Source organism: Xiphophorus couchianus, chromosome 16 (genome assembly GCF_001444195.1).
Source record: "Xiphophorus couchianus chromosome 16, X_couchianus-1.0, whole genome shotgun sequence".
Lineage (NCBI taxonomy): Eukaryota > Metazoa > Chordata > Actinopteri > Cyprinodontiformes > Poeciliidae > Xiphophorus > Xiphophorus couchianus.
Genome location: NC_040243.1, coordinates 18,452,785 through 18,467,347, shown reverse-complemented (window position 1 = coordinate 18,467,347; position 14,563 = coordinate 18,452,785). Strand labels below are relative to the sequence as shown.

At 41.6% G+C, this 14,563-nt stretch overlaps 1 protein-coding gene across 1 annotated transcript; it reads left to right on the top strand.

The window, feature by feature from the left end:
• Nucleotides 1-4,797: 4,797 nt before the first annotated feature.
• mmd2a (monocyte to macrophage differentiation-associated 2a) lies at nt 4,798-14,076 on the top strand. The gene is made up of 7 exons (XM_028041912.1): nt 4,798-5,989; nt 9,767-9,848; nt 11,075-11,235; nt 11,517-11,591; nt 12,419-12,520; nt 12,647-12,716; nt 13,513-14,076. Exons 1-7 carry the CDS (start codon nt 5,961-5,963, stop codon nt 13,711-13,713), a joined length of 720 nt encoding a protein of 239 aa, XP_027897713.1. The 5' UTR covers nt 4,798-5,960; the 3' UTR covers nt 13,714-14,076.
• Nucleotides 14,077-14,563: the final 487 nt, after the last annotated feature.

Below are 14,563 nucleotides of genomic sequence, written 5' to 3'. Positions count from 1 at the left end.
TCAGCTACTTATGTTTTTTCATTCCTAACTGTTTTTAGTGCTATCAAAATTTTAGATTTAATATGCCTAATATGATAGAAAATGGCTGTCGCACTTGTTGCTTTGCATCAAGAAGGTCCTGGATTGGAGTCTGCTGTTCTCCTTGTGCATGTGTGGGTTCTCTACAGGCACTCCGGCTTCCCCGCCACGGTTAAAAAAATCACGATTGTTAGGTTCATATTGGGCATTACGTTTTTCCACAAACTGATCACAGGTAAAATGGAATGATTTAATAGGTTTCCAGAAGCCTGTTGAATGCCAGAATGTTACATAAAACCTGCGTCACGGGAAATCTGGTCTTCATCCGCAGACTTCCTAATCGTTCTGAATGCCAGCTCCTGACAAATGAAACAAACTTGACAGCACCTGAATTTATTCACATTAACATCACCACTTTCTTCTTTTTTTCCCCAACTTGTCTCAACTCATCAGCAGCGTTAGTCATCCAACGGGATCTTTTCTCTTTTTTTTTGCACCAAGCCCCGACTTGTCCTGAGAATTGGCTGCTCCACAAGATAATTAGCAGTTTGTCTTTCAGTCGTTGGTAATTGGCGAGGGACACGCGAAAGAAGCAACCAGTCATGCCAGTGAAATCTTAGGGGGGGTGTGCGTGTGTGTGATATGGGTCGCCAGGAGAACAACTCGGAGGAAAGTGAAGCAGGAGGAATTGGCAGCCTGCGCCGGCTGGCTCTGCTGCTTGTTCAGTGCGAGAATCTCGCCAAACAAAGGAAGGATACAGAACCCAGACACAGTCAGACGGCTGGCAGAGGCACGGAGAGGAAAAAGAGCGAGGAGAAGGGCAGCACAGCTGAGGGAGAAAACAAAGCAACATTGTTTGTTTCTGTAAGGAAGCACCTGCAGTCCGTGTTGTTTTGTTCGATTAAATTTGGCAGAAATGTTCGATTCCTCGAGATTTCGCCGAACACCTCGGTAAAATCAACAGCTTATACTTGTGCAAAAAAAGAAAAAAAAAAAAAAAAAAAAAATATATATATATATATATATATATATATATATTTATATATATACATTGGCACCCACTGAACTTTTGTCTCATTCTGTAAAATTACAGCCACAAAACTTAAAGGCAGTTTATTGGGATTTTATGTCACAAGCTAACACAAAACGGTGCATAATTTGTGAGATTACAGAAAAAAAATTGGTGTGTATTTTTACCCAGCCCCTTTTATTGTGATGCTCTGAAATAAAAATGTTTTCTGAAAAGTTTTTTTCTATTATTATAAAAGTGAATTTTGTAATATTAGAGAAGAAAAAAGCATCGTGGAGGCCGAGGAACACAGCAGAAAGCCAGAGGTAGAGAAGTAACGATCAGTTGAAACAAATATGGCCACTTTTAAAGTTTCCCACAAGCCATTTGAGAGACACGGCAAACAGTACTCAGGTCAAACGAGACCAGGATTATGTATGTAAAACAATATGTGTGGCAGGAAAAAGTATAAAACTGCACATCGACTTAATCATCCCCGCAGTGAAACATGGTGGTGGCAGCGTCATGTCACAGGGAACAGAGAAGCCGGTCAGAACCGATCAGAAGATGGATGAAGGAAAAAGAAAAAGAAAAAGGAATCATTGTTTAAGAATCACTCTCCTGCGGATTCTCAATGACTTTGAGCTATTTTGCGATGAAAAGAATCATCAAAGATTTCAGACTTGAGGTACAAAACTGGTAGAGACGTATCCCAAAAGACTCGGAGCTACAGCAAAAGATGATTCTGCAGTATTTAACATGGGGCGTGAATGCAGTTGCCCGACAGTTTTAGACAAACGGCATCATATTTTCTACAATGTCACAATTGTGTTCCACTCTGTGTTGGTCAGTCACACAAAATCCCAGTAAAACACACCAAGGTTAGTGGCTGCAATGAGGAAAAAAAACAAACAAACATCTGAGTACTTTGAGAAATGCCATGGTGAGATTTGACTTTGGTCTTTTAAACAACCACAGCAGCATTTTGTGAATTCCTCAAAGGTCGCTTTCTACTCTGCTTACATTATGATTCAGAGAAAGCGACGTCAGTTGGTCCAGTTTTACCGTTTCCAGGGATTGAGCGTCCCCCGGTCTGCCAGCAGGTCCAAACCAGGCTGTCCAAACAAACATAACGGCCAGAGGGCAGAGAAACTGGGGCCTGAGAAACAGCCTTTCGCAGCTGTAAATCAGAAATCCATGTTCATCTTGTAGCGGACAATATAACCCAGAGTGTAAATTAACTGATAACTGCAGGTTGACTCGATAAATGATTGAGCACAAACTGCACACGTTCCCATCCACCTGCTGGCTCTGACATGTATTTATTCCTGTATGTAAACCATCCACTCACACACACACACACCCCCACACACACACCCACACGCAAACACACCCCCAGGCCTGCTCACTGTGTGCTGGTGGGAGTGTTATTTACCAGAATATTTGGTTGCTTGACCACACAGTCACTGATACTGAATCTTATCTTCAAACACAGCGGGGTGAACGCGTCACGTGTCCTGCTGACTCGTTAGGATGTTCGTGTATTTGCATATTGTTTCTGTTCCCTCGCACAGCTGCTGAACTCGGCCTCAACTGGCTTCTGCTGGCTGCGGTCACCGCAGGATAATGTTTAATTTTCCATTCACTTTTACAGCAAGTGCAAACGTGACTTTGAGGAAATGCATGAGCAGACTTTGAAAAAAAAAAAAAATATATATATATATATATATATATCTACTGACTACCATTTACAATACAATGAAGGTGGGAGGTGTTTTAAATCAAATATTGGGTGCAAAAAGTTTGAATTTAAAGTGTATTTTCTATCTTCTCTATTTATAAATCCAGTTGCTGTATAAAAAAGGCAGATAGCCATCTGTCTGTCAATAAATTCAGACTGAAATGTTTTACTTTATAAAAGTAATGGGTAAACAACAAATTTTGGTATTCGTTATTTACGAATACCAAAATTATTTGTAGTTGCCAAATCCCAGAATAGGAAAAGTTAGTTGTTTTTTTTTAAAAGAGGCAGTATTACATGCTTTCACAGCCACATGGCGTTTATTTAATTTGAATTATAGCATAATCAAGTAACTATGATGTAACTAGGAAGTATGTTACTTTCAGTTGTTGTTATAAAAATGCTATATATATCAAATAAGACTTAAGAAAAATTTGACTTTGTAATTTAACTCCTTGAAATTGGGCCTCTGTCTCTTTAAGAAGCTCTTGTTCTTTCTGAAACTCTGCCTTCAGGAAGTCATCACAACATGACTCCTCTATTAACCTTCTAGCAACATTTTTTACCAGCGTTTCACTGAGAAGCAGCTCGTAATAATAAGTTCAGCTGATGTGCAGTTCCACCAAGTGGTTGCTAATTGCTGCTGGCTAGTCTGAAGGAGCTGAGTGGGGTAGTCAGGTGTTTACAGACATTTTCTTTGTATTCAAAAGGATTGCTGTTTGAGTTTCACAATTTATTCATTTTTTTGATACTTTGCTTATTCTTCCACAGGAGTTGCATAAAGCTTTGCATAAATTTTGGCCAATTCCTCCTATATGAAGAAATTAAGTCAGGTCTGTAGGCCGCCTCACTCACACACACCTTTTCAAACCTGCTCACACATTTTCCTTTTTAAAAAGTTTTTTCATGGCTCTAGTGGCCAAAACGATAAATAAATGAAATGAGTGAGACAACAATAATGATATTTAAGGTTACCACCAAAAATCTTCATAAGTAAATAATGTTAAAAACCAACACTTCATTTTTAAAAGGCAAAGAAAGACAACAGTTTTAGCAAGATCTTACCGTAATAAACCAAAAGCAGTTCTGGCGTACTTCGTTTAGATGAAGGTAGTGCGGCTTTTAGAACTTTAGTTTCCGTTTACTGTCTACAAGTGTTTTGTGGTGAAGAGATAGTTTTGATCAGAGAGATTCTTACTCATTTTTCAGAGTAACTGCTTTTTATTACCGAGAGATTCTCATCTTTATTTACTTTTCTGTGTCTTTTTGTTGTGTTTACGGCAAAATGCTCTGGCTTGGTTTTGTTCAATTTGGTTAACAATTAAAATCTTGTAACAGAAGCTACTTTGTCATTTTTTTTTTTCTTTTACAAATAGGAAGTTTGTTAATAGGAACTTTTGGTATCCCTTAAAATTCTTTCCTCTTCCTGTTGCCTTTGGCTGCAAATCAAGCTCAAACTTTATAAACCCGCCTCCAAGCTGAGGCTTTCTGTTGTCTGTTCATGGGCTCTCCTCAAGTTTTTACTTGTTGAAACTTATTATGAATTTCAACAAGAAACTTCAGAAAATGCCAACAGTCAGATTTCTGAGTTGTCTTGTGCTAACTCAAATGGAGATGATATTTATTGTTCAGCTCTATAGCTGCTAAACAATGTCAAAACACATCGATATACTATATTTTGTCTACACCGAAGCCCCCAGTGAAGCCTATAAAAGCGCAACATAATCTGAATAATCAAATCTTGCAGGCAGCGTTACATGAATGGTGAGGCTTTCCCTTTTCCCACAGAGCAACTGTAGCCACAGTCCAATATTAAAATGCTGAAAAAGGACAGTGTTTTTTTAACCTTTAAAACTTTATTAGAAATATTTCCCTGTTTGTAACTGGCTAAGAAAAATAAATGTAGTGTCCTTGCGAATGGTTGCAATAAAGTGAAAGAAACTGACGAATAAAACTGATGCAACTATGATGAATTCAATGACCACTTGATTCCAATTTTAGACGTAACAAGCAACATGTGCTATTTTATTCATCGGAGTAAAAAACATCGGAACAATGAGCGATTTAACACCAAGAAGAATGACCGGACACATTTCAGACTTCTCAACCCAGAATCTTCTCACTAGACTTAAAACTTGAAACCTAGACGATCAGAAAAATCACAAAAAACAAACAAGAAGAACACCTTCTTAAATAAAGTTTGAGGGTTAAGATGTAGCACGTTCATTTGGGGGGTAACACACACTATGTTCATAAAGCTCACTCAGATGAAGGCACTGAGTTGTGATCAGTTCCCCCCCCCCATTCTATAATAAAATGTTTATTTAATTAAAATAAAGTCTTCGCTTTAGAAAAACTTAGCATTTGGAGAAACCATATGAGGCACAAGTCAGCTGACGAGTTCTTTTGAGTTCATAATTTGTTCTTTGTTTTTCATCAAACTTCTCCTCCCAATGTGTTGACTTGTATGTTGCTAATAAAGTTTGAAATCTCGTGCCTAATGTGATGTCATCGACTCACAAACATGCAAAGCAAAACTAGATTTTTTTTTTAATTAAAAAAGTTATACTTGGTGAAACTGTATAATAACCGTTTCATTACCCAGCTGTCTTTTTTTCATTAGTGTGCATCTGTAAGAGAGAGAAAGAGAAAGAGCTACAGCTCTGGACTGTGTCTTTAAGCGGTTGGCCTGTGTTTGTATAACAGAACCCACCTAAAAGTGTTGCGTTATGTTCCACCAGCCTCACTGTTCGTGTGTCGCTAACGTGCAGCGAGGAGGAGCTGTTCGCCGCTGATGCGTTATCACCAGGAGAGGGGAGAGGGGAGGGGAGGGCTTACAAGTCCAGTCCCGCGGATCATCCTGCAAACAAGTCCGGGAGTCGAAACCAAACTCCGCTCAGTGTTTCCCCCCCACACCCTCCTCGCGGCGCTTCGCTCCCTCCGTGCTCGTGTCGTGATGCCGCTCCGTGGGGAGGAAGTCTCGGCGCTCCAGATATAGTTGGCCCACTCTGCAGGTCGCTTTTGCCCTGCTGGACATATGAGCGAGCGCCGTTTTATTGTTTTCATCTCCGAAAGCACGGCGGTGGGACATCCGGCATGGAGAGTCAGTAGGAGGAGGAGGAGACCACGGTCGCTACTGGGTTGGTGAAGAGAGCGCGAGCGCACCGACGCACGCGCTTTTCTGCGCTCGAGATGGACTTCAAGAAGACCAAATTTGGAAGGTAATTATGGGGAAAAGAAAGTTTGAGCTCATTATGAATGAAACTAGACTCCCACACACGGCGGACAGATGTTGTGCATCTACCACGCGCTGTGACGCGCTGGCGCGAGGACAATCAGAGCGATTTACGGATTAGTGAGCGCGCGCATATGCGAGGCAGCAATCGGTTCAAATATTAATCTTTCTCCCGGGATCATCGTATTTCCTCCACCGGGGTACAGTGGCGTCGAAAGGTATTCACGCTCCTTGAAACTTTTCACCTTTTGTAACATGGAAACCACCACAGACTTTATGTGATAGAACAAGAAGGCCAACACTAAGTCAGTGCAACATTCACGACTCTCATCGTTTTCATTCATACAAAACGGAAACATGTGGCGTGTATTAACCAAGCCAACACTTCCTATCTGTCCAATTGTCAAATTGGATAGACAACATCCGTAAACATCAATATTCACGTTTTGCTACGGATTCTCACTAAATTTCACGTTTGGACTTTGACTGGTCCATTCCAACACATGAGCATATTTCTATTTAAACCATTTCACTGCAGGCTGTCCTGCCGTAAGATTTTCGCTCTCTAATTATTTTGTCGTCCAGGATTGTATCCCCGAAGAAAATCATTTACACAACATAATGCTGCCACCACTTGTTTTCACTCTGTCTATTTACTGTAAGTTTCTCCTTAGAAGGTCAAATCTGGATATTGTTGTATAACCAAGCAGTACTTTAAACGTCTGCACAACTTTATCCCTGATCTGCTGGGCCAGATTTTAAGAAGAGCTCATAGGGGCAGTAGCCCAGGGCGCCGTTTGTTTGGGGGGGGGGGGGGGGGGGGCTATTAAACCTACCATGAATCAAGGCATAGCTGTGGATGACAACCTATTAGTGTCCTGTAATTTGCATTAATAAAATAGGTTTTTCTTAGGGGACAGGGCACCAAAACTGCTCTGCCCGGGGCCACACATCCTTGTAAATCTGGCCCTGCTGATTTAACACTGGTGGTGGTTTTATATGTCAGATTAAAGATGGCTGAAAACAAAAGAAATCCATGTGTAGTTTTCCTTCTACGTCACAATCATCTGCTATTTTATATTGCTCTGTAACCCCCTTGAAACACATACATGGGTCAGGCTTCTGTTTCTCAGTAAGCCCCCCCTCCTCCCCCGATGCGGGTCATAGTTCAGCGTCGTGACACCAGTTTATCAAGTCCAGTCCTGCCCCGGGACGTTCACTGCGTCGAAGGGGAAGCTTGGCTATAATCGTGAGAACCAGAGTCGGGACTCCCAGAGGAGATTAACTTGATCTTCGCAGTGAAAGGAATAGCCTTGGAGTTACTCACGCACAGATTCCTGCGGCGCACGCTGGGATCCAGAGGCTCTGATCCTTACATTATTACGTACAGCTGATCCTATTCATGCGCTGTGTGGTGCAACGGGCCCTCTGTCTCCGCGAGGAGAAAGCCGGGCTCCTGTAGACACGTGGGAACATTTAGCCGGCATGTGACGCCCATCTGTGCACAAAAGGAGAAGAAGAAGAAGAAGAAGAGGCAAGTCTTGTTAAGAGGAAAGAGAGGATCAGAAAAGAAGACAGATAACGCTGCCATCCATCCTGTGCGATCAGCCCCGTTTTTCAGTTGATTACACACCCTGGCACACACACACTCAGAGTTCTGTCATAGCTGATTAGAGAACAGCAGAGCGCCACATGAAGCCACAAACACAGCAACGGTGCTGAGGAGAATAGCTGCTCGCTTGTTGTGCGTTCTTGGCACGGCCTCAAGAGATGGAGGACAAACGGGGAAGAAGTGGCAGCTACTCAAACATCGGATGTTATCTTACTAATTGTTTCTATATTTCTGCTCTGAAGTTTGACAATAAAAACTTTGACTTTAGTTCGTCATGTCACTGTTTTGTTTTTTTTAACTCATGTAAGTAGGAAGGGAATTCCAGTGAGGCTACAGAAAGCAGGACCAGCCACTTTGCATTATGAACACAAACAGAAAAATAAGGGTGAAAATGTGATAAAGAGATCTGCCATGTACATTTTGGGACCCTGATGCCCACATCCACTAGCTAAAGCCATCACAGACGTCAACAGATCTGTTTGTGGTGGAGAGAGGGCGGGGTTGAAGGACAGATGATGCCTAATTATTTATGTATAAGCTTCAGATCTTAGCAGCTTTCACATTTGAAACCCAGTCAAAGCATATTGGAAAGGGTTTATTATCCACAGTTCAGTGTGTTATTCTTTATAACTTTTGATTTATTTAAAAAAAAAAAAAATGGCTGGATGTGTTTTTATAGTCTTTCTACGTTAATTTTTCGGCTATATGTGCTACGACTCCCGGGATCTCAATAAACATGAAGATTTCTTCCGTTGTTTTTTTGTTGTTGTCATGATTAAAACTATAATTCGTCATGCCGGGGAATTGGAGTAAATATAAGAACAGGTGATTAACAAAGATGATGTCAGATTATGATTGTAAGGATATCTATTTTCAATTCTGATTCAACTCTCAAAACTGGAATTTCAATTCCAGGAAATCATTCTTGAACTCACGTGGGGATTAAAAAAAGGAAACCCACTCAAAGATTTTGGTCAAAACAAACAGGAACTAATCAGAACTTAATCCACCTGTATAACAACCTCTGACCTACATTGGTAAAACATGTAATCCCAGAGCATGATGGCGCCACCATTATGTGGTTATTGTGTTTCCCTTGGTGATGTGTTGGGATCTTTTGAAATTATGGCCCATAAGTTATTTTGATTCCTTCAGACTATTATATATTCCCCCCCAATCAGTGGCGGCCCCCAAAGGGGTAGCTGGGGAAACCTGCTGGAAATATGCTAACTAGCCCTTTGCCCCCCCCCAGAGAATCATGTTTGGTTTATAAAAAGTCATCATGTAAAACTCAATAAATAAATAAATGCAAGCATATGTAGTTGTCCCACCCTAAAATATGGATAATAAAGTTTTATTTTGCATTTAAAACACATTCAGCACTTGTTGCTGACAGGCTCTTTCCGCAAGTTTTTGTTATTTGATCAGGATACATGTAAAAAAAAAAAAAAAAAAAATATATTTCCTCCATCACAGAAGCCTGGCATTTTAATATGGATGTGCACAGTTTACAGAGAGTTAGCATATGAACGCCTCCGTTGTGCATCCTATTTAATCAGCAGTAAATCCCTCCATCCCAGCTCACAGCACATCTGGAGATGTTATGAAACCACGTTTTTTTTTTGTTTTTTTTCCACTCTCCCAGACTAACACTAAGTTACGTGAGCGCAGCCCCTCGCGTGGGGACGCAGGTGCGTCCGCGCCGGTCGGGTCGTGCTGTTTGGTTGCATATAGGCCGTGTGCTCATCATCATGCGCGCATACCTCTTACTGCTGCTTGGCTTCATGGTTGAGCGAGAAAGAACACTTAGGGGGAGGTGAAGCAGAAGAAAAACACACGAGGGGAAGGTAATGTTTTGTTTAAGCCTTGGCTGCCTGCTCACCTAGAACTCAACTTATCGTTGGAGAATTGGACATTGTTTAAAGTCATGTGACTTAGTGGAAGGCCTCAGTGGGGATGTTGAAAGCTAAAAGTCACACAAAGTGTGATATGGATTAGAAAACTGCAAATCCTCCAAGAATAATCACTTGTCCAGCACATTGCTCCGGTTCCCTTTGTGTTTTCGGAACCAGTAAAGACACAAATTGACCCGTCTGGCCTCTAAATCTACTGCTAATGTGTTCTCTCCCTCTCTGCCGTCGTTGCGGTCAGGTACATGAACTGCAGGGTGCCGGCCAACAAGAGATACCAGCCCACAGAGTACGAACACGCAGCCAACTGTGTCACACACGCGGTAAGATGACCAGCATGTATAGGGGGAGTGGGAAGTGTTTGACTGGATGTGGAGGCAGAATGGAGAGGACAGTTCTTTCTCTTTTGGCTGTGTGACGGGAGGAGATAATCTGCGAGTTTCATTTAATCTGCTGTAATCCTTGCAGCCTCACACAGATGGAACGAAACAGACGGATGCAGAAATTGGAAGAAAATGGAAAAATAATGCTCAGTTGTGTTTAGGCTTCTTTAGATTTTTGGCTTGAGCCGTGATGTATTAACCGCCAAGCATGTTCACCTGCCACTGATCATTTATGTACATTTGCTCCTTCTTGGACACCAGATTGTTAGAGATGAGAGTCCTTCTGTTTCAGCATTCATTAATGCTGCGTTCCAGTTGTACTTGGAACGGGGAAATTCTGAGTTCCCAGTCTGAAAATCAAGTAATACACCCTCAAAAGTGGGTTTTCCTACTGGGAAACGAGGAACAACTTCAACTACCCCCAGTTACGACTTGTAAGGCGAACTTTGCGTTTCAATATGTCTGATCCTCCTGTCTACAGTAGTGAAGTGGTGAAAATATTTAACATGACACATAAAGCTCTGGAAATAAATAAGAGACCACTTAAAATGACCAGTTTCTCTGATTTTACTTTTCATGAGTATATGTTTGAGTAAATTGAATTTAAAAGAAAATTCTATTTACTACTCATGTCTCTGAAATTCAACGCAAAACTGTATTTATTTGGAGAAAATGAGAAATGGTCAAAATAGCAAAAAAGATGCAGCGCTTTCAGACCTCAAAGAATGCAAAGAAAACAAGTTCATATTCATTTAGAAACAACAATACTAATGTTTTAACTCAGAAGAGTTCAGAAATCAATATTTGGTGGAATAACCATGAAGCTTTCAGTGCAGTGATCTCTTCGTTTTTTCCAGAGCTGTAAGTAAAATGGGTCAACAACCAATGTTTCGTGTAGCACCTGCAACTACAGTATACGCTGAGAAAATTAAGATTTGTTTGCTTATGGAAGGAAAAACTTAAAATGATGTTCATAAAAGCTATTAGAAACAAAGTTTAGGCTCGCCGCCATGTTGAAACCTCTGGTGTGAAGTCGAGGCCAGCATTCGTCCCAGCCAAAATATAACATATTTCTTTCAGCCTTCTGTTAAAGAATTAACAACAAAAAATATATATGAAGCTCTGAGTTAATCCCAACAATAATTTATGACTTTTTTTTTTTAAAGTTTTGGATTCTTCCCAGCATGGTAGGCGGGTCTGCGCTTTACTTCCTGTCTGTGGACAAATGGCACCGGGTCGCTGCCTTGCTCTATGGGAGCGGTCTCACTGGCCTCTTCCTCACCTCGACGCTCTTCCACACGGCCGCCTGGAAGATCAGCCATCTCCGGTGAGTGCTTGCACCTGTGTGCATCTCAGCAGTTCTAGTAGATTTTCATGTCGCCGTGGGTCTGTCATGTTACAGTGGGAGAACAATAGTGGAGAGAAGAACGCGACTTGTTTGAAACTTCAGTAGAAGACTGCTTACAAATGGAGGACATGTTCAAATCTGTCAAAAACAATTACCTTGCGGTGGTTTTATGCGTTTTCTAGTACTGAAGCGTAACATTTTAGATATAATTTCATAAGACCGTACTGAATTTGAAATGTTTCGTCTGTAACTTGTTGTAGGAAGGTGGAGGAACGTTTCCACATGTGTGACCGGATGGCCATCTACTTCTTCATCGCTGCCTCCTATTCTCCCTGGTGGGTCTTTGGATTTGATTGTTCTGTAAAAATCAAAATCAAACGCCATCTAATCCGGTTGGGTTTTAGGCACTGGGACACCATCATTAAGGTCTTAAATGGCATCTATTGACACTACTTGATTTGACAGGTTGATCGTTACCCTTATTGGTTGAGAGATTGGAACAGTGCTGTGCTAAATTGGTTCAGGATTTACTTGTGGGACAAAGATTACACCTGGAGTTCCTCAAGGTTCAATTCTCAGGCTCCTTTCTGTTGAACATCAATATACTTTCCTTAGCTCTAGAGTAGAGTAACGAGATCTCATCGTACAAGATTTTGCAATATTAAAACTTCACCTATGGCAGGAGACCGCTGTCGATATGTACTGCAAGTTGTTCTGATGCTGAAAGAGACAGAAAGCATCACAATGACTTCCAATGCCAGGACGTCTGCGGGTCTGCAGTGGTAAATGTTGCACTGCAGGCAGTTGAAGCTCTGTCCTAAGGTCTGGAGAGATTCAAGAAGTCAGAAGAAGAAAGATGTCAGATTGGCTAAAGGCCTTTGTGCAGCATAAATTGGATCTTTGTGGTTTTCTTAAAAGTAACGCTAAAATTTGGTCTCATCTTGTGAACTCAATATTGTGTCTCGTCTTGAGTCTTTGGTTTCATTACAACATATCCTCCCTCATCAATGCTGATGACGCAAGACTTTATGTTCATGCTTCGCCACAGGACAATGGCTCCTTACAGTCACTGAATAACTGTGTCTATAATGTTGGCGCATGTGCGGGGAAAAATTTGCAAGTTGGAGGCACGTGACCAGAGTTGCATTAAAAACATCCACAGGTTGATGCTGAGGGAGCTGGGACCCTGGACGTACCACATGCGCTGGCTGATCTGGGTCATGGCTTGCGTTGGGTCCACGTACGTCTTTTTTTTCCACGAGAGGTAAGATTCTCTCAAGTTCTTAAAGCTTTGCGTGAACGTGTTGACTGAAACCCAACTCCGGCCCTCATGTGTTCAGGTGAAACTCTGAAGTCTTGTCTTTTTGACGCTCCCGTTCTTGCTCCGCAGGTACAAACTGGGAGAGTTGCTGGGATATGTGACAATGGGGGCTGTTCCTGCGTTGGTCATTCTGTTCATGGTGAGCACTAAAACAACAGGGTCTAACTATTGTCTGTTTTCAGCTTCAAGCTAAGCCTTTCTCTGATCGTTCGACACTTCCTTCCATTGTGGTTGAACTGCACGGCCCCTATAGAGAGTCAAGCCGAGACCCGTTTGCTTCAGCGCATTTCCTCCGAACACATCTTCTTGCTCTGCTAAGCCAACAAATGCAAATGTTTGTCATTAACCTTCTTCTCTTCTGAATCATTGTGGTTAGACTCATTAGAAGCCCCTAATGTTTGCTTTCAGCGCCTGAAAGTTGAATCTGCTCTTCTAAAACCTCTTAGCTTTGAGTTTAGAGGCCCCGAACTCACCAGCTAAATCTTTAAATCTGGTCATGTTATTTTCAGAAAAGATTAAAAGAATTCGCCAAAGCGGCTTTTAGGTTTATTTCAAACATCACTGAAACAGGAGCGAGGAGTGTAACGGATATCACTGGGAGTGTTTTGCCCTCACATTTGTGATATCAACAGTAGCCGCGTCCTCTGGGATGAGACTGGTAAACTTTTGAAACACTTGAAAGCAACAGAAACATTCAATTTGAAAAAAATGGTACTTGATACTCTCTAAGTAATCAGAGGCCAGTTTACCAAGTGTCCCTCAACATGAGAATAAAAAAAATCTGGGTAGGATTTAGTTTCTGTGCTATTCTTTTAGTCAATTTATTTAACTTTTCTTTTTTTTACTTCTAACCACTGCAGCACAAATAAACTTTCCCTGCCTTCCCTTGCCGTGCCCCCAGGCTCTTCAGTGACATGTGTCCTGCTCCATCACAGGTGGACCGCGCAGGTGTGTGCGAGCTGGCTCTGGGAGGCATCTTCTATGTGGTGGGCGTGGCCTTCTTCAAGAGCGATGGGCTCGTCCCATTCGCCCACGCAATATGGCATCTTTTCGTTGCGGTCGGAGCGGGCATTCATTACTACGCCATCTGGAGGTACCTGTACGTGGCGGGACCACAGCCGCAGACCTCCAGGTGACGGACAGCTTTTCAGCCGATCTCATTGGAGAATAAATACTGAAAGCTGGCAATTCGAAACCCGAAGGCGGCTACTGATGGTTGCACTTAAATGGACTGAAGGGTTTCATCTTGGGTTGGTGCTGATGATTAAACTCTCAGTTTTAGGGACGAAACACCTGATCAAAGCCAGTACAGTAGGATAAATGGGAGCTTTTTCTAGTATATTATTGTGTTTTTGCTGTTAACGAGCTGACTAAGAGCATTATTTGTATCAAGTTTTCATTTGTGTGCCTAAATAGAGAACTGTGCAAAGGTTTTAAGTACTTTATGTGTTTTTGATTCTGAAGCCTACATTTTTTAAGCAATAACTTATATCATTGCTAAAATATTTTCTGTTGTTGCTAAACATAGGCTTAGCATTGAAATATCTTCAGAAGAATAATTTAAAGTGTATGGTGGCCAAAGTGTTGAAATTGCTCACATTTTGTCAGGTTACAACCACAGACGTCAACGAGTGTTATGGTGATTTTATGTGACAGTAACCCAACAAAAAAAGGGTGCATAATCATGAAGTGGAAGAAGAATACTCAGACCTATTTTCGTTGACGCTTACAATCAGAGCTGCAACAAAAGTTTAAATCGCGTCATGTTCGTGAGATTGAACGGCTCCATTAAAGTCCAGACGTAGGTCAGGTTCTTTTGGAAAGATGAAATTTTAGTCTCAAGATGTGCTCATTCCACCTCAAAAGGTTTTCAGCTACATTTGCAGTGAAAGGGGGTTTTGCAAAACACAATACGCACCGCACTTTTCAGACTTTCATTGATAAAGAAATGAGAGCCATACTTTTTTTTTTCCATTTCACAGACGA